This window comes from Gigantopelta aegis, chromosome 8 (assembly GCF_016097555.1).
Source record: "Gigantopelta aegis isolate Gae_Host chromosome 8, Gae_host_genome, whole genome shotgun sequence".
In the NCBI taxonomy this organism is placed as follows: Eukaryota; Metazoa; Mollusca; class Gastropoda; order Neomphalida; family Peltospiridae; genus Gigantopelta; species Gigantopelta aegis.
Genome location: NC_054706.1, coordinates 37,445,852 through 37,467,079, shown reverse-complemented (window position 1 = coordinate 37,467,079; position 21,228 = coordinate 37,445,852). Strand labels below are relative to the sequence as shown.

At 38.5% G+C, this 21,228-nt stretch overlaps 1 protein-coding gene across 2 annotated transcripts; it reads right to left on the bottom strand.

Annotated features, from left to right (window-relative positions):
- Window positions 1-263: 263 nt before the first annotated feature.
- On the bottom strand, window positions 264-19,395 carry LOC121380171. 2 transcript variants are annotated; one of them, XM_041508972.1, is made up of 4 exons: window positions 19,306-19,395; window positions 18,793-18,928; window positions 14,232-14,369; window positions 264-704 (listed from the first exon to the last, which is right to left on the bottom strand). In XM_041508972.1, exons 2-4 carry the CDS (start codon window positions 18,913-18,915, stop codon window positions 555-557), a joined length of 411 nt encoding a protein of 136 aa, XP_041364906.1. In that variant the 5' UTR covers window positions 18,916-18,928; window positions 19,306-19,395; the 3' UTR covers window positions 264-554. The 2 variants fall into 2 exon arrangements, with proteins under 2 accessions (XP_041364906.1, XP_041364905.1); XM_041508971.1 differs by lacking the exon at window positions 19,306-19,395 and having other exon boundaries at window positions 18,793-19,049.
- Between the last annotated feature and the right edge of the window lie 1,833 nt (window positions 19,396-21,228).

The following is a 21,228-nucleotide window of genomic DNA, read 5'->3' as shown; positions in this document are numbered from 1 at the left end:
TTTTATTCTAAAGGAAAACTGTCGTGGATTTTCTTTAACACTAATTGTTAGAATCACTAAATGATTGTCATCCATTAGCTGATGATTAATATATCAATGTGTTCTAGTGGTGTCGTTAAACACTATCCAAAACTTTTTTCTACAATCATTAAACAAAAATATTGTTATGTAGATTTATTTTGCTCTGTGATACTTCATAGGTTGTAAGATATATCTCCATCTTGCAATTTCGCTGAAAACGTGTTTATAAATCAACTCCTGGCTAAAGACGTATTTATTTTATTTACTTGTATATTAAAACAATTTTTGGGGTAAACAAAGATCAATAAAGCATAAAATCGTGTGCGTTTATTAGAATTTCTAACAAACATAACATTAAATACTATCTAAAACACATCGTCTGCTACCCGTAACAGTACGGTGATAATGCAGTGAACCGCGTGGTGTCCATCAACAAACATAACAGATCAATAGACATCTTCTACCTGTATTTCAAAGTCAACATGGCGGCGATCGTGCGAATTACTTTGTTTAAAGTCTGTTACGTTGGCTATCTAGCCGGAACCGCGTCGATCCGTGCGCATGGTGTTGTTTAGACGTCGCAGACGACACTCGTCGTTGAACGGGTCTAGGTGCGGTCCCGACTGACAGGCAGGGTGGTACTGTGAACCCAGAAACACGCACCGTCCACCAATGTGCACAGTCTGTTGGAAAGAAAGAAAGAAACAAAACAGAAATAAAGAATAGGTTTACAAGAGGGTTTTTTAAATTAATATTTTAAAAAATCGTATTTTGTTTCTAGATGGGATTAGATATATGAAGTGGAAGGCACACGCTATAATTGTAGGGTGGGACATATGCTATTGTGGGTGGTAGGGTGGGGCACAAGCTAAAGTGGGGTGAGGAGGCAAAAGCATTGGTGGGGGCTTTATATATATTTATATATATATATATATATATATATATATATATATATATATATAAGTGGAGGGAAAGCCAGCCTCATATCCAGTTCTGAGGCCTAAAGAAATGTGTTTCAGGTTTCATCCTTGAAAAAAATAGGGTAGGTTGGTAGAAACTTTTCTCTTCTTTTTTTAAAATTGAATCAAACCGTAATCGGCCGAGGTGTCCCGAATCTAGATTGTTGATAGCAAAATATTAGGGATCATGATTAAAAAATAATAAAATGGCTTAAAAAGATTTCAGGGTCGCAACATAAAATTAGGGAAGGTCGGAAAACCGGAAACATATTTTTTTAAGGCCTTATGAGTCTGAATTTATATTGATGTTTTTAATGTTTTTGTCGTAAAAAAAAAAAAAAAAAATGAACAAAAAAGCCGGAATACAAATCTCATGGAACTAGGATTGCGTTTTAAACCACGTTTGTATTTGCGTCAGTTCTTGAGTGCCTTAAAGGGACCGCCACACGAGCAGACTGCCATACACGTCTGCTTGCGATTTCCCACACAAGGGGAAACTAAATGGCATATATTGCAGACAACAATGCAACTCTCTACTGTTTAATTTCTCCCCCGAAACCATTAAAAACCATATTATTATGGAATTAAATTTATCCTTGCGGAGAATAGGTGAATGGCCTCTACGGCTCTGTTGAGCAGTTTTATACTATGCTATTACGAGCGATCTTTTTAACAGCCTCTGCTGGTAGCACAGGTTGCTATGGACCTGAGGAATGCTATTCGTATATATTTCCTATAATAACCGACACTAGATACACTCCACAGGTTTTAATGTGCGTGATGCAGATGACGTTAATAAGGTAAACTGTTTCTCCCTTCTTAAAATGTAAACAAGTTTAACATGATGTTTTTGATGCAACCTTGTAATACACGTCTTCATTTTTTTTTAAATGTTGTTCATCTAGTGTAGGACTAGCGATTTGAACACATACATTAAAAACAATTTAATACATTAGACAGAGGGACATATAAACTTTATAAAACACATTAGGAGATGAATAGTCATACGAACAATATTCTGTTTACTTCCACAGGCGTACGGGCTCCCATTTTTGTAGGGGGCAAGCTGGCGTTTGCCCGAATTAAACGAAAATGGCCGAATCTGGATAACAACATTTATTCATATAAGCATTACTACCAAATAGCTATATAGGGTTGCAAACGAATAACTACGTATTTTTACATGGATTACAACTAATTTTGATGGTCGAATTATGGAAATACATGGTGAAAATGTCTCATGTTAGCACATTTTACCCGAATATCTCTATCATTTTTGCCCAAATTTGAGGTTTTGCTCCAGCCCTTCCCCTCCCCATCACTGCTTCGTACGCTTATGCATACATGAACTAAATTAAAAATTAATATTTTATCAGTGTAAAAACCACAAAATAAAACAGACCGTGGCAAGACCAAAATTATTGGCATGGCCTATTCTGACTGCTCGCGTGTTTTATGTACTGTGGGATGGTGCATAGCAAATATATCTTGCTGCTAATTGAAAAATGTAGTCCGTAGAGTGACAGTACTCGGTTTCCTCTCTAATTATCTGTGTGGTCCGTAACCATATTATGACTGACGCTATATAACCGTAATCAAAATGTGTAAAATGTTTCTTTTTTTCATTCTTACCACCACCTATGGAAGTGTGCAAAGCAAGTAGCATGTCCCCAGCCAGAATACTCTCACTCTCTCTCTCTCTCTCTCTCTCTCTCTCTCTCTCTCTCTCTCTCTCTCTCTCTCTCTCTCTCTCTCTCTCTCTCTCTCTCTCTCTCTCTCTCTCTCTCTCACTCTGTCTCTCTCACTCTGTCTATTACGTACTAAAGACGACATTTAATTGGCCCATTTTCCTTTTCTACAGCAAACAAACAAACACATAAACAAAACCCCAAACAAACCACTACCTCAAGTATCCGTCTATTTTCTCCCTCATTTCAAGATTTCTTTTTTATGTCCCCATATGGACTATTTAATATGGGACTGGCTCTCCAAGGTAGAAAAGAAATCTCGAAATTCTGTGTGACAAAAATAACACCACAAATAAAGAAGTCTAATTCAATCTTGGAAAAAAAAACGTTATTCAGAAGAGTTACTTCCCTGGATACTCCAGTTTACAACTTTATTTTATTATTTTCTTTTCTTTTCTTTTTTCGAATGTCAGACATTCGAATACCAAGTCTATCCAGCAAACTTTTTTCGCTATCAGCATTGTGTGATTTAGATATACCGACATTTCCAACCCAGGCCCGTAGCCAGGATTTTGAGAGGGGGGTGTTTAGGCTTATGGTGAGGCACGAAGTGCCGCACACGAGGGCGCTTAGGGGGGTCCGGAGGCATCTTGAAAAAAAGGTCACCGGTAGGGGGAGTCGACCGACCCCCCCCGACCCCTGACCCCCCGACCACCCCCACCCCGACCACCACCCCACCACCACCACCACCACCCCACCCCACCCCGACCACCCCCGATCACCCCACGATCACACCCCCCCCCCGACCCCCCATTGTCTACGGGCCTGCAACCCAAGTATTCCCATGATTCCCAACTCTGGAACCCGCCGCGGGGGGGGGGGGGGGGAGAGATTCCACGTCATTTGTCATGTTGACTTTTGTCGACATATTTTTCCGTTATTTGTATGACGGCCATTCTGCAGAACGCCACGGTTGTTCGCGTTTAGTCTCTACATGTCCAAGCCTGTCCTAGCATCACTGGAAGATTGACCGCTCCATTCTAAGAAGAATTTGTTTCCAGATACAATCACCATTCCTTTAATCATAACTTATATTTGTGTTGCTATGATCAGTATAATGTTACAGTTATCTCATGCCAGCATGGAATGTTTTCTCAAGTCTAATAAATCATTTTGTTTTGTTTTTGTCAGCAAAATGGAGTTTTCTACTGGGATGTATGCGGCCATTGGAACTGATTGAACGCTGATTGGATTCTTTTTCAGCGAAATTCTTTGCCTCCACGTCATTTTTCCGGCTGACTTACGTCGACTTGTTTTTCGGTGACTCGCGTGGCGGCCATTCTGCAGAACGCCACGGTTGTTCGCGTTTAGTCTCTACAATGTCCGAGCCTGTCCTAGCAGCACTGGAAGATTGACCGCCCCACTCTAAGAAGTAGTAGGAAGTGAGGTCGGCCGCTACTACTCTTTTCTAGACATTACTTTGTTTTATATTGATACTAACTCGTATCCTCCGGAGTCGGGCCCGTCTGCACCACTATACCAACCATGACGACTGGACTATATCCAAGTCTGATACTCTCTCTCGTTCAGACGGATCCGGCTTCCCAAGATCTGTATGTCAGCATAGCACTACACCTTCCACATGAACCACATCTAATGACTGTCACTCTACAGGGGTTTTCTTGACGGGATGCAACCCATCTCATTCTTACAAGCTATGCACCTTAACGGCCTTAAACGCGCTCTCTCACAGATGGTTGACTAAATTATTGACCCAACAAGGTATTATATGACAATATATACATTTGATTTGTATCTAAAAGTGCTTTATTGAACCATCTACATAACTACCATATCACAATTATTATTGATATTTTATAAAAATAATTTATTATGGGTACGGTCCATAATTCTGAGAAAAATAACAGCTATTTGGAGAGCAGAGGTGTGACGTATTATTTTGAGTCACGTGACGGGCATTCCCCGAATAACCGCAGTGTCAAAACTATTTACCAAGCTCGTGTAACGAGAACGCTTGACCGTCCTCTGTGACGTAGGGTAAATAGAAAGAAAAAAAAAAACAATGAAAATAAGTTTTTGAAAAATAATAAAAACATGTACTGAATGATAATAAGCTTATACATTAATTTATTTTAGTAACAGAAGCATGTTAAACGTCGACAATCCCGACTAGTTAGGCCTTCATTTTCCACCTTGTCAAATTCATTTTATGCAAAATATGCCATAACAGCTAACTTGGGATAGGAATTGTTACATTTTTAAAGAATACTCTGAACTAGACGGTGTTTATATACGATGTGACTATATATACGAAGGCCGTGTATATAGCCTCCACTAACGAGGGCTGGCTATATTCACAGCAAAAATATATATAGGCGGTAAATAAGTACACGTATTTGATTGATCCATATTACCGAACCATCTGGAACAGGAGGAATACATACTAAGTACTGTACGAACAGTGCATTTTCTGAACAGGGGAGGGGGTGGGGGAGTATATGAATTTAGCGGACCCTTTTGTGTACGTTTTCCATAGATATATGAATAACGTTATATTGTCCCTACAGTACTAACAAAAAATTAATAATAATAAATAAATAAATAAATAAATAAATAAATAAATAAATAATAATAATAATGATGAATAAATAAATAAATAAATAAATAAATAAATAAATAAATAAAATAACAATTACAAATTATCAGCTGCTGAGGTAGATTAATTGAAAGAGAAACTAACTACTGAGGGTACACAAACTAACAACAGGGCTTGAACTTAATAATTTTTCACTGATTGCAGTTTTGAGGCTGCTTACGTAAATTTTGTTAAAAAGTTAATTTTACCGCAAATAAATATGACTAAAATGTTATTTTGCTGTATTTAGTCACATTTTAAATGCTCAAAATTGCAAGGGGCAATAAAACTCAAAATACATTTGTTTATAGGCTACTAATAAAGCTGAGACCACTCCCAGGTCCACCTCTAAATTTATGTAACGTTTCTGTAACAACAGCCCCCACCCACGCCACCCCACTGCGACGTGATTTTACCAACATTATAATACATGTAATAATAATAATAATAATAATACACAATTATTATTCCTATTACTATTATTACTACTACTATTATTATTATTATTATTATTATTAGCCTACTACTACCTTTTTGGGGTGGAGAGGCGGTGTTTTATCTGGAGGAGTTTTGGCTATAAAAATGCAAGATTAACGTGCGTGCATATACGCACAGACGGCAGGCTGAACTTGTCCCTGCGCGTAGAACTGGATTCAACTGGGTTAAGTAATAATTAGCCAACCTTTGGACGACAAAACATGCTATACATCAAAACCGAAATACCACTTTGCGAACCAGTCAAAATAATTTGCACACGCGCCTAATAATAATAATAATAATAATAATAATAATAAATGGTGAGTTCATGTTCCGACTGTTTATTATTTTATTTCAGCGTATTCGCGGTTATTTTCGTCATGAAATAATATGTTTTTTATTATTTGCCATGTATATAGCCGGCCCCTCATTTGCCAAGTCTCTATACACGGCGATCGTTTATATAAAATCCAAAAATACATTATACGGTTGTCGTATATATAGCCTCATCACTACGAGTCTGTTTTTCCGTATTTTGTTTGTCTCTTCACAAAAAGAGTTCCAAATTTTAAAAATGAAGCGTATCATGGAATTCCCTCGATCGTAGTTCAATTAAAATGTTTTGGATCATACAATAACTAGGTTTGGTATTCCAAAGGAATGTAAGTTTCATTTATGATGCATATTTAGAGAAACGAGGCCCACTAAATCCGTGATTGAGCTCCTTTAACGAAGGAAGGAAGGGAATGTTTTATTTAACGGCGCACATTTTATTTACGGTTATATGGCGTCAGACATATGGTTAAGGACCACACAGATATTGAGAGAGGAAACCCGCTGTCGCCACTTCTTGGGCTAATCTTTTTCGATTAGCAGCAAGGGATCTTTTATATGCGCCATCCCACAGACATGACAGTACATGCCACAGCCTTTATTACACCAGTTGTGGAGCACTGGCTGGAATGAGAAATAGCCCAATGACTTAACGAGGCCACACATGTAAACTTTTAAACCTACGTTCAAAATTTTATGTCGAAATTACTTCTCTTTTTTTAATATTATCATAAATAGTCCGATCCTCTCTTCTTTCTCTTATTTGTTTTTGGATTGTCCATCTAAAATGCTCCAAATTATATAAATATTCGGCCGAGCAGTCAATTCCTTTTTTATATTTGGTTTGTTAACTTTCTATCTTATTTTAAAAATTCGATTAACTTTTACACTAATTGCTATTTTAAAAATTCCGCTCATTTCAACTATACCCCCACCCCCTTCTGCCCCGGACCCGGTCACTGGCGAAGTAAGATAGTGTGCCCGGGAGAGACGTGCTTGAAACTTAATTGGATATAGGCGCGTGTGACGGTACATGCTCTTAAATTTGTTTCGCCTGTGGCGATTTTAATTGTGTTAGAGGGCCGTGTGCAGTTTCATTGCACGTAGCTAGCTGGGCAACTTGTTACGTAATACTTCGCGCGATCGGGCATTCCAATATGCACTTAGTCCAGCTGTGGAGGCCATGTGGCGAGTAGTTACGTAATACCTCTGCGAGTGCGGTTTTTACAACCGTGATTTGGCGACGATGGCGTCAGTAAGTTTGACGATCAGAGAGAAATAATACCGCTTGGTCGCGGTGGAAATATCAGATGGTAGGGGGAGGTACCGCCTTGTATCCCCAGGCGAATTCTGCTTTTATAATAAATAGCTAGTTTTTAGAGATATCGAGGAGAACGAAAAGGAAGCTTCCCGGGAACGTTAGTCCGTTTGGACTTTGGTAAATATCATTTCTGCTCTGTGTATAACCTTGATGTGATTGATGTGACTTTAAATATTTTGATACTGTATTATACCAATATTCTTTAGACAGTGTCTTCGGTCATCTGACGAAGTAAATCGTAGACTTTTTGTTCTAACATTATATGAGTATTTGGTAATATAAAGCTTAGCCAGTCATCCTAGTGGACCTAGGTAAACTGTAGGTTATTGTCTTTATTGTGATAGGTACTAGTATTAATTCTGTGTTACAAGATTACTGAAAGAGTAGTTAAGGGTTAATTAAAAATTAACCCGTTAGGAATAGAGCTGTAATTCCTTTATTAATTAAGTTCCCCAAGAAGCGTTTCTCAATTATCACACGTTACTGAACGAGTAGTAAGGGTTAATTAAAAATTAACCAGTTAGGAATGGTGTTGTAATTCCTTTATTAATTAACTTCTCCTGGAAGCGTTTCTCAATTATCACACGTGTGGGTGTGGTGTAACGGGGAAGTGATTCGCATATTGTGTAACTAGACACATAGAGATTAACTAATTAAGTGATCAGTTCTGGGTTGTTATTATTGCTGTTATTAATTAACTACTACGGCTGTACATTTGTCAGCGTAGGATAATACAGATTCCAAAGTATATTGTGTTTTGTTGTGTTTCTAGTGAGCTAAACGTGCTATAATAATATATACTTTATATAAGATCGTATCTCTGATCATACCTAGAGACGAGCCATACTAGGGTTTAACCGCCTGTTACAGAGAGATCTAATAGATATACAGTTAGGAGAGATAATTTGATAATCGTGTTTTATTCAGTTACGGGAATTATAGAATCCCTGTGACAGGAGTAGAAAATTGGGGGCTTGTCCGGGATCTGAAACGGGATATGCATATTTAAAAAAGTATTGTTTGTAAATGGGGGCTTTATAAATTATTTTTACAAATTTACCAGAAGTAGCACGTTGTTCACTAGAAAATTAATAATAAGTGCGTCATATCTAAACATGGATAAGAATTTGCTGGATAGGCCTACGCTCAGTGTAGTGGAGATTAAGCGAGCACGTAAGGCCGAGTTGAAATCGCGGGTGAGCGAGAAATTGATTTAACATCAGCTAAAACCTTAGGTGATATAAAGACAATTATTATCCAGGAAGTTTTTGGTGATAGGCCTGTTATGGAAGACAGTGAGATTGTTCCAGAGATAGAGATAAATGAGTTAAGTGTGGAACAACAATTAGCTTTTAAAAAGCTTGAGTACGAAAGAGAAGAGAAAGAGAGAGAAAGAGAAGAACGTGCATTAGATAGAGAGAGAGAGAGAGAGAGAGAGAGAAGAGAGGGAGAGAGAAGATAGAGATAGGGATAGAGAAGATAGAGAGAGGGATAGAGAGAGAGAAAGAGAAGAGAGAAATAGAGAAGATAGACATAGCGATAGAGAAAGAGAAGAGAGGGATAGAGAGAGAGAGAGAGAGAAAGAGAAGAGAGGGAGAGAGAATTCCAGTTAGAAAAATTAAAAGTGGAACATGAGTTAAAGTTGAATACTGAAGAAGTTAGACGTGAGGCAGGAAATGGTTTTAACATGTCGGAGGCTTATAGATCAGTGCCTGTATTTGACGATCAGGAGGTAGACATGTTCTTCATTCATTCATTTCATTTCATTTCAACTTATTTTCGTGCTTATATCCAATTAAGGTTCAAGCACGCTGTCCTGGGCACACACCTCAGCTATCTGGGCTGTCTGTCCAGGACAGTAGGTTAATTGTTAGTTGGTTAGTAGTTAGTGAGAGAGAAGAGGGTGTAGTGGCCTTACACCTACCCATTGAGCCCTTAAGAACTCGCTCTGGGTTGGAGCCGGTACCGGGCTGCGAACCTGTACCTACCAGCCTGTAGTCCGATGGCTTAACCACTACGCCACCGAGGCCGGTGACATGTTCTTCCAACTTTTTGAACGGGCCGCTAAGCAGCTAAATTGGCCGCAGTCTAAGTGGACATTGTTAGCCGTGTCTAAGTTTAAGGGGAAGGCTAGTGTAGCTTATAATTCAATGAGTGATGAGCGAGCAAGTCAGTACGACCTAGTTAAGGCTGCGGTGTTGAGGGCGTATGAATTACGACCTGAGGATTATCGTTTACGGTATAGCGAGTTGAGAAAAACGCAGGGTCAGTCTTATAGTGAGTTTGTGGCTAAGAAGGCAGGGATGTTTGATAAATGGGTGGTGTCTCATCAGGTAGAGTCATATACCGAGTTACGGGAGTCGTTGATCTTACAGGACATTAAAAATGGATTACCAGTTAGCTTACGTATTCACTTAGAGGATCGTGAAGTCAAAAAGATAGAGGAGGCAGGCATAGCGGCAGATGATTACGTGTTAATACACAAAGCTCAGGCAGTACCGGGTAGCTCTTTACAACAGGGTGATAAGAAGAAATTTCAGCCAGGTTTTTCCCGGGAAAGTAACTATCGGGGAGAGTCATCTAGTTGGTCAGCTAGTCAGGCAAGGAATGCACCTGGTGGGCAAAGTAAGGATAGACCTGCATTATCAGCCAATGCACGAACTTTTCGTCCACATTGCAGTTACTGTAAAAAGGATAACCATCTTATCGGGGACTGTTTTAAAAGGAAACGCGATAATGCGCAAGTGGTCGGTTTAGTGAGGTCAGCTCCGTTAGCGAGAGAGTTAATGGTTAGTCCCATGGCAGAGAAAGTAAACCCGTATGTGTCCACTGGTATGGTTTGTGATGTGAAACAAGAATTGAGTCCTAAGGCTATATCAATCTATAGAGATACCGGGTGTAGTCAGAGTTTGATCACGCAAGAGTGTTTAGCTGGTATTGAAAATTCAGACATAGGACGTAGTTTGGCCTTAACCTCGGTTACTGGAGAAAATATGGTTGTCAGGTTACATAAGGTTTTCTTGTGTTCGAAGTTTGTGACGGGACCAGTCATTATGGGTGTTGTGAAGGACTTGCCTGTTGAAAACATAGGAGTTTTGTTGGGTAATGATTTGACTAGTCAGTGTTGTCAGCCGAAATGTGACCAATTGTTAATGAAAGACAGCCCTTTACCCATAAAAGAGTGTGAGGTTGATGAGATTAGTTATCCTGCGTGTGTAAAGACTAGGGCTATGGCCAGTAGGTTAGCACAAGACGCAGAGGATATTTGTGATTTGTCTGATACGTGTGTGAGCCATGAAATTGGAGTGGATGAGGTTATCAGTAAAATGGTAGATAAGTCAACTGAGGAATTAAATGTGGTGGAACCTGTTGATCTCCCGCAGAGGGGAATTGAACCAGTTGTGTTTGATAGAGGGGATTTACCTTGTAATAGTCTAGAGTTAGTACTAGAGCAGGGGGCTGATCCAAATTTGTTGGCAGCTCGCACTACCTTGTTAACTGTGGACAAGGGAGTATTAATGAATAAGAGAGTTAGAGATAGGAAGGCTAGGGAGCAACTGAGCCACGCTCAGAGCAAAATAAAATCAGTGTTTGATAGGAAGGCTAGGAACCAACTGAGCCATGCTCAGAGCAAAATAAAATCAGAGTTTGATAGGAAGACTAGGAGTCGGGAATTTAAACCAGGGGATAAGGTGCTGCTGTACCTTCCCATTAAACGGGGTTCATTACAGAACAGGTATTTCGGTCCCTATGTTGTGCACAAACGAGTTAATGAGACAGGGTATGTGATAAACACTCCTGATAGGGTTAGGAAAAGTAGGTATTGTCATATCAATTTGCTAAAAGGTTATTTTGACAGACTGCCGATAGTTCCAGAGAGACCGGTCCAAATTGAGAGACACTCAATTTCCTGTGATGACGTCAAGACTGCGGCGATCAAGTTGGCCAACGGCCAGATTCTAGCAGACTTGAACCCCCAGCGAGCAAAGCTGACTACGTCGAAACAAGACAATGTTTCCATTTGTCAGAACCTTCCAACGATTACCAACACCTTAAGCCAGGATGTGCGCTTGGAACCTAACGCTACACCGATTCGGCAGCGTACCTGTCGGAGAAGACCTGGAAAACGTGCGACGCTGAAAAAGAGGGAAACGAAGTTCCATTGGTCAGGTGAATGCGAGAAGTCATTCAACCGTCTCAAGCAGAGGCGCTACTCGTCTCCCGTGATAGCAGCACCAGACTACCGAATGCCGTTCAAGCTAGCTGTGGGTGCCAGTGACGTGGGTGCTGGAGCTGTGCTGTTCCAAGAAGACGAAGACGGACTGAACCATCCTAATGAAAGCCTCCAACCAGAGAGTTTGAGATGGAGTCTTCTCCTGCAAGAATACCCAATTACCATTGAACATATCAAGGGCACATCCAATGTAATCGCTGATGCCCTGTCCCGAAGTTGAACGTTATGATAATGTGTTGACATTTTTGATTTCTGTTTTGTTTATATATATTTTATTTGTATACCAGGGACTCAGAGACTCAGTGTGATTACTGGTAGTCACCTTATTATTACATGTGTTATAAATGCCCGTATGCGTCGGTTAACGCACCTTTTTGTTTTAATGTAGGTGTGACGGTACATGCTCTTAAATTTGTTTCGCCTGTGGCGATTTTAATTGTGTTAGAGGGCCGTGTGCAGTTTCATTGCACGTAGCTAGCTGGGCAACTTGTTACGTAATACTTCGCGCGATCAGGCATTCCAATATGCACTTAGTCCAGCTGTGGAGGCCATGTGGCGAGTAGTTACGTAATACCTCTGCGAGTGCGGTTTTTACAACCGTGATTTGGCGACGATGGCGACAGTAAGTTTGACGATCAGAGAGAAATAATACCGCTTGGTCGCGGTGGAAATATCAGATGGTAGGGGGAGGTACCGCCTTGTACCCCCAGGCGAATTCTGCTTTTATAATAAATAGCTAGTTTTTAGAGATATCGAGGAGAACGAAAAGGAAGCTTCCCGGGAACGTTAGTCCGTTTGGACTTTGGTAAATATCATTTCTGCTCTGTGTATAACCTTGATGTGATTGATGTGACTTTAAATATTTTGATACTGTATTATACCAATATTCTTTAGACAGTGTCTTCGGTCATCTGACGAAGTAAATCGTAGACTTTTTGTTCTAACATTATATGAGTATTTGGTAATATAAAGCTTAGCCAGTCATCCTAGTGGACCTAGGTAAACTGTAGGTTATTGTCTTTATTGTGATAGGTACCAGTATTAATTCTGTGTTACAAGATTACTGAAAGAGTAGTTAAGGGTTAATTAAAAATTAACCCGTTAGGAATAGAGCTGTAATTCCTTTATTAATTAAGTTCCCCAAGAAGCGTTTCTCAATTATCACACGTTACTGAACGAGTAGTAAGGGTTAATTAAAAATTAACCAGTTAGGAATGGTGTTGTAATTCCTTTATTAATTAACTTCTCCTGGAAGCGTTTCTCAATTATCACACGTGTGGGTGTGGTGTAACGGGGTAGTGATTCGCATATTGTGTAACTAGACACATAGAGATTAACTAATTAAGTGATCAGTTCTGGGTTGTTATTATTGCTGTTATTAATTAACTACTACGGCTGTACATTTGTCAGCGTAGGATAATACAGATTCCAAAGTGTATTGTGTTTTGTTGTGTTTCTAGTGAGCTAAACGTGCTATAATAATATATACTTTATATAAGATCGTATCTCTGATCATACCTAGAGACGAGCCATACTAGGGTTTAACCGCCTGTTACAGAGAGATCTAATAGATATACAGTTAGGAGAGATATTTTGATAATCGTGTTTTATTCAGTTACGGGAATTATAGAATCCCCGTGACAGCGCGCTAATATGTTATCCAATCCAACCCAAGGGAGCTTTATCAAGGCCTTTTTAAAAATATTTTATCCCGCTGGTTGCAATTGCCTTATTGTAGACAGCAGAGGCGGATCTAGGGGGAGGGGGCAGGGGCCTGCCCCCCCCCCCCCTAAATTTTGCGACAGTTATAATTTTATTATATATTAATTTTCTTTTTTTTACGATCCCCTCCAAACCTCCCCCAAAGTTCCATTGGCATTTCGCCTCATGTCATTGGGGGCCCCCTAAATGGATTTTCTGGATCCGCTACTGCATAGGTACCCCAAACAACAATCCCGCGATGTTATGATTATTTTATATCAAATTTTCTGATAGTGACATATTTTGTAATCATAGCACTCCCGGAGTAGTTGATCGCAGATACTGAATGCAACGGTTATTGGTTCTTTTTCTTGGCTACTTAACGTTTTGTTTTGTTTTTGTTTGTTTGGGGGGTGAGGGGGGGTAATACAGTTTTTATAAAGGAAACTACTTCTGCTAGTCCACGCCTCGTTTTCAACAATATAGCAACACCTCAACCCCACAAAACCCCATTATTTTTGTGTGCAATTTAAAAAAAACAATCGGCTCAGAAATAAATAACTTCTAGTACAAATACCATAGTAAGAAATAGAGGATACTCCTCATGTGTCGTGTGATATCATAATTTATCAGCACGAGTTGATAAAAGTATGAAATCCGAGGCTATTATCTCCTGGAGAATATCGCAGGAGATATTGCAAATTATAGTGCCAGCGATATCTCCTACAAAAGCCTTTAATGGATGCTAAAACGGCATTCCCTGTGGGAAGGACTATTATATATAGTTGACTGTTTTCAGACGTTTGCATAACGCCGATATGACGGGAAGTGGTCAACTCACCTGTTGTACAGTGACGTGGCACTGGACCTCTTCCTGTGTCGGCGGTACCGGCGTCAGGTTGATGGCGTCGCCGTCGTCTAGCTGACTCTGTATTAAACTCAGCAGATGCATAAGATCCTGGTTGCCTCCGGACCCGCCCTGTTGAATAACAAAAACAAATTATATAGTCTGTTTACCTAACCGTCCTTTTTGGCTGAACCTTGCAGTTCGGTACCAACGATTGTTCTTTGTGATTTTTGCATCTTTGGAAGGTACTGACTGAAGATCCGAAGGGTGCAAACATGGCACCTTGAGCATTTCGAAATATTCAAGATGGCTGCCAAAAGACGCATGTGGCAATATCTCTGATATTTTATTATCTATGACATAACAGTTAATATTTAGTATGGTGTTTTAGGGGTCAATGAATTAATTTTAAACTAGCCCCAACTTATTAAGGCATCACAACATTTAAATCCAAGATGGCCGCACCCATATCAGCCAGATCTGGGAAGTTACGATCATCACATTTTGCATCTATTGATAAAAGATTTTGATGTTAGCAATTGATTCATTTATAACAACATCTTGCCAAATGAGTGATTGTCTCACCATTTAGACTCGAGACGACCATGAAAACGGCTACCAAGAGTAGGCAGTAGTCATATCTTTCATTTTATTTTACTTCAAATACAGGGTCTTTTGTGTGCAAACAATTAAATTGTCACATTCATTTTTTAATACAGAAAATTTTATTATTGCTGTAGTCCAAGATGGTAACAAAACATAAATAAAACATAAACAAAACATAAACAAAACGCTGTTGCATACCACTTGTCATCTTCATAAATCAAGGCTAATATTCGTTCCTCGTATTCAGCCTTGATACATGTCGTCAAGAAATCGTGCCACAAAATGCTTAAATTTCATTGGATGCGATGAGATCTGATTGCAACGAATCGCAACGCTCCTTATAGATTCCCTTGTTATTGTAAACAAAGATGGCAGCGTCAGCGTCCGTGGAAACGTGTCGTGTTTGTCACGATATGTTAAAAAAAAGGTTTCGGCGGTTAATTTTTGATATTGCTTTTAAGATTGTCACATGTTACCGATGCTGTGATTGGTCAGCGATGTCATCGTGTAAGGGACATAATCGGTATTACAAATTTTCTTCCAATAAAGGGCGCTAGTAGTGGATATCAGTAATCTTGACTACATGTATCAAGGCTGAATACGAGGAACGAATATTAGCCTTGATTTATGAAGATGACCATTTGTTGACCCGTGCTGACGAAGTTTTCTATTGATGTACTTTGTTTGGCCACCTATCATAGAGTGGTATATTTTTAAACTAGTTTTGTTAATATTTGTATTTTATGAATATATGGCTAAACTTTTAGTGATATTATAGGCATAACCGGATACATATAAAAGTAATTGCAATGCTAGGGTCAAAAAGGTCGATGTCGGATAAATTGCAGTGTTCCTGGGACAAATTGTCATGGTCAACGAAACGCGGTGCTAAAGTATATATGTCTGTTATTAAGAGACAGAACATGGCAATAATAATAACAGATTCCGTAGTCTTTGTGAAAGCATCAAATCATTGGCTGCAACCTGCCCATGTTTCACAGCAAGATCATAAAGCTGGTCTATATGATGCAACATTATATCTAGATCATTCAAATTTGGATTGGTGCACCCCTACGAAAAAGCGGTCGGTTTAAGAATTATTTTAGATGATGTTTCACATAACTTTACTTGTAAATTTAATATATATACATATAGATATAGATATAGATATAGATATATAGATACATATACATATACATATACATATATATATATATATATATATATATATATATATATATATATATATATATATATACACACAGTCAAACTGTAAACTCGAGTACCCAACATATCTCGAGGTGGAGTGCCGGTCCCGGCAATTTTCCTATGCAGTGTTACGAAATTAAACACTGTTATCTCGAGCGTGCTAATCTCGATTACAAGGCTTATCTCGAGCATATTTTGGTGTCCCTATGTGTACTTTCCTGTGGGTTTTTTTCTCTTAGTATATATAACAATTACATTAAAATGACTCCTTTTTCACTTATGCTTAGGGTATTAATTTCATGTGTCATTTCATTCTTCCTTCTTCCCTAAATTCCGCCACTTAATTATAAATGAATCGATACACATAACACAAAATGTTCCACATTTATAAAACCAGTGCAAAGTTTAGCATTATTAAACAGTAAAATATGCCAGTAGCTGAACCATTTATTGAAGGTCCCCGGCCTTGAGGGGACTGTTGAATCTAGCATTTAAAAAAAAAAAAAACCGGGCGTCAAACGAAAATTAATTGTTAGGACGATAGAAACAATTCAAAGCAATTAGCTATGAAATCAAAGTGAGAAGTAGCGAACCGATTCTCTGTTCTATCAAACACGCTATCTACCTGGATAAAAAATGCTGACAAAATTAAAGAAGAAATCTGCAGTGTGCTCGATGCTTTACGCATGATCAATCAGGCATGGGGAAATGTAACGCCGAAAAATATTAAGAACTGTTTCCGACACGCATAGTTTGGTACAACTGATGACCAGCCAGAACCAGACATGTATATATTTTTTTTAAAGCGATTATAGCAGCCAACTTGGATTGAAGCAACGATAAAAGTGGTTTGTGCATTAGACAGTAACTGCAAGAAATATATTCCTATAAATATCTGTATTTGAAGTAAGTATTATTTGGGGAAGTAAAACTGAATGTAGCTTAGTGACCATTTTATTGGCCATCGTGGATTTTAATGATGATGCAATATCTCATTTAGCAAGAAGCTGTTATAAATTAATTCCTTAACACATAAACTCAATCACTAACATCACAACCTTGCCCTAGTCGATGTGGTAAATTACAATGTCCATGTTCTGACGTTTACACTGGCGGCCATCTTGGATTTAAATGATATTGCAATATCTTAATTAGCTATGAATTTATCGACCCCTAAAAAACTGTTATAGACATCAACGGTTTCTTCATATTATGTGATGAAGTATCAAAGTTATGTGTTTTGGCAGCCATCTGGAATATTAAAAAAGGTTCAAGAGTGCCAACTTTGCATTCGTCGGATCCTCAGTGAGTACCACCCCAAGATACACAAACCACAAAGAACAATTGTGGTTACCGACAGGGCCGGATTTAGACCTTTGGGGGCCCGGGACGGCAGGGGCCGGGGCACTTCAGGTTCGGGGGCCCCATAACATAGAAATTAAATTACATGACAAATAAAAAAAAATGAACTAATTTTATAATTATTAATTTTTTTTATAAAGGAAGTCCTTTTTCCCCCTTATAAATCCGGCACTGGGTACCGAACTGCAAGGTTTAGTGTCCTGGCAAACAGACTATTACTGAATACAGAAACCCGCCCTGTTGAATAACAAACACACATTACTGTATTTTCGGTTAAGTATTCGAATGCGCGTTTTTACTAGTCACTGAATGGCAGGGGCGTAGGCTGGTGAGGTCGGTGGGTCTAAAAAAAAATAAAAAAATAAAAATTCACCCCGCTGAAAATAAAACAATTTTTACAGCGCAAAATGTAGCTTTTCATATAGGTGTCCAGTGAAAATGTAAACAAAAGGATCCGCTAGGTTCATATTCAAACCTCCCCCTCCAGGTCTGAATAGTTGGCATGTGGGTACTCACAGGTTCATCACAAACAAATTCTTTATCCGGCCATTCCAGGAAAAGTGTTACAATTTCAATTATGAAGGTGCGAAAAGGTAGAACTTAAATTGTAAAAATAACTCACGATTTTATAGTTCACAAAATCTCTTATTTTTATCCCAGCATACGTTTTATTACGTTACGGACGTTAATGCAGAAGGGATATAGGTACCATTTTGCTAATAATAAAGATACGAAAATAATGAAATGAGATTTTCATTTACTGAATATAATTCTTTGAACACATCGTAAACTCAATTACAATAATATATATATATATATATTACCCATATGGGCAGTGAGATGCGGGTGAATATATTTTCTATCTTTCCCTAGACGATTTTGATGTCCCGCTAGTACGATGTTTGAGTCATGCCAATATGTTGACGACCATCTAAATATGATGTTTCAGTCATGCCAAGATGTTGACTACCATCTAAGTACGATGTTTGAGTCATGCCAAGATGTTGATAACCCGCTAGTACGATGTTTGACTCATGCCAAGACGTTGATAACCATGTAAGTACGATGTATGAATCATGCCAAGATGTTGACGACCATCTAAGTACGATGTTTGAGTCATGCCAAAATGTTGAAGGTATATTTACGATAAAGTTTCCCATGATAAATACCATCATGGATATACAATTGTCATTCAAGTCAACTGTGGTTGGATGTGAGCCACGCGAAAATGTTCAGGCCTATTAATAACACCAGTATTTGAAATGTTACTTTTTCACTCAGTCATAAGTAACTGCTTGGAATTGAATCAGCTTTGATGTTGAAAATATAGTTTGTTTAAGATAACGAAATGCAGATGATCAAATGTTTGGAATCTTACCCTCCGAGTAGCGCTTCTTCTGTTTCCACGTCGCGTTGAACCATGTCTGTTGGACAGTCCACCAGTGACGAAGAGTAGTAGGAGTAACACCACACCAACACATCGACGAAGTCTCACTTTCATATTTAAGATTCTTCTGAAATGAGAAATACAAAACAACACTGCCCACACTTTTGTATTCCTGCCTCTCCACACGTTTATAAGACTCTGTAATTTGTGAATTTTATAATGTCACGAGCACAATTCATGCAGATGCAACACACCTAGTAGTATCTCTGCAAACCTTTCTACGTAGGCCATCCAAACTGAAGAGTGTAGCTGGAAAGTAAAAATATGTTAAGAAATGCTCTCTTTTTTTTTAAGAAAAGAAGAAAAGGAAAAAAATGCTGAATGCTGAAAACAGTCAGCTAAATATTTATACACATATCATTTGACTCATGCTGGCTGACAATTAAAGGTAACTGAGAAAACAAGTTTGTTGTTTAAAAAGAAACAATATAAAGAAAGCTATACCAGTACTGTTATTGGCTTGTTCTACATTCATCAAAACTTCGTTAAAGACACAAAACCGCTCTTTCTAGCTTGAACGATAGACCAGCAATATAGCGATTGGCATGCCAATACAAACTGCGCTTTCCCAGTTACAATCGAGAACTGCCGAATACCGGCTTATAAGAAGTGTAATTACATATATAAACCTTGACATTAATTTACATACGAGTGTGGGTGGACCAGCTCACACCAGAACAAAACTCTATGACTGTCATAAAAGAAACAAACTAACTGACACATGTCTGGTTAATATTCGTCCAGGGAACTGATTTCGATTTGTTACTTCTATTGCGTTATGCATATTAGTTTTTATGTTCTTTGTCAAACAGACAAGCGATTAGCGACTACACAAGACATCGTTTGATAGACCGGCCTCGGTGGCGTCGTGGTTAGGCCATCGGACTACAGGCTGGTAGGTACTGGGTTCGGATCCCAGTCGAGGCATGGGATTTTTAATCCAGATACCGACTCCAAATCCTGAGTGAGTGCTCCGCAAGGCTCAATGGGTAGGTGTAAATCACTTGCACCCACCAGTGATCGACTTTGAACCAGACAAAATCGTGCGGAGGTCGTAGCCCGTCCTGGGCGAGGGAGGTATGTGGGTCCTCTCCCAGAAAACTTTTGTGATATTGACCCGTCTTTGGCACTATCCTGGCGTCTTTTCTGCTGCTTTTGAAGGATTTTGTAACATCACGCTTTTCGGTTCCGTTAATAACATTTATTTGACCCAGCCAGAGAAATAAACTGGAGACCTTTTGGGATCAGTCCATTTCAAATCAACAAATTCCCCACGCACTTCGGTTTTAGATTCACTTGAAATTTGTACCAAACATTCCTCATTCATCTACATGAATAAATCTGAAATGTGGGCTCTGTATTCCAAGTAGTTTCTGAGAAATGGTCATTTTGCTAACCATGGTATGTGATAAATGTATCCCAGCAAATAATGTACATAGAAACCTGAAATTTTGTATAGCAAATTGGTAGTCCCCAATAGTCATTCTGAATTCTTAGAGACAACTAAAATATAATTTTATCTTACAAGCAGCCGTTTTTGAGACACAAAAAAACCCCAGTCATATTCATTATACCCATTTAATCGTTTTCTGTATCAAGTCCATCCCATTTTGAATAAAAAATCATAATGTAATAGCTAACCTAGCTATATATTTCTCTCGTAATACTGAATTATCAATATCAAATTATGAAAAACACTGAAACAGTATGACCGAAAACAAATATGTGGCCAAAACTCACACAGGCTCAGTTCACATGTTTTTCTTAAATGTTTTGTTTTTTGTTTTTGTTTTGTTTTTACTTTTGTTTTGTTTTGTTTTAGTTTTTTGTTGTTCTGTTTTTTGTTCGTTGTTGTGTTTGTTGTTGTTGTTGTTTTGTTTGTTTTTTGTCAGGAAATGTAGCAGACGGTCACTAACAGTGCTCAGCTATAAACAATTTTGAGACGCGCTTTGAAATGTCGACTGAACGAATTCGGATTTTCATTTTTATTATTTAACAACACTCAGACACATTATAAAAGGACAGCACAAAGACATAGTTCACATTTATGGCATGAATACGCATCAGCATAGAATACTTATAGTTAGCAATGAACACAGGGTGCATAATCAAAATACCCGGTATTTAAAAGGTTATAATGAGAAATATCAATTCAGTATTTTACAAGACTAGATATTTTTTAAAACAAGTAAGCAAGGTGTGCATTATTCAATGCTCGAAATTTTCGTGGTATATGAGCATGTTAAAATGACCCGTATTATTCAAAGATAACTATGTCGTTCATTTTTAAATGCTAGTATTGGTTTTATAATATATATATTTTTTTTTTTTCTTCTAACGTTTTCATTATTTAGTTTTTTACAATTG

What these genes read in the sequence shown, in the direction of transcription:
- LOC121380171 (XM_041508972.1), bottom strand. Translation starts at nt 18,915, where the DNA reads ATGAAAGTGAGACTTCGTCGATGTGTTGGTGTGGTGTTACTCCTACTA. An exon ending in GAAGAAGCGCTACTCGGAGG is followed by an intron (nt 14,370 to 18,792) that starts GTAAGATTCCAA and finishes GTTATTCAACAG; the next exon opens with GGCGGGTCCGGAGGCAACCA. An exon ending in GCCACGTCACTGTACAACAG is followed by an intron (nt 705 to 14,231) that starts GTGAGTTGACCA and finishes TCTTTCCAACAG; the next exon opens with ACTGTGCACATTGGTGGACG.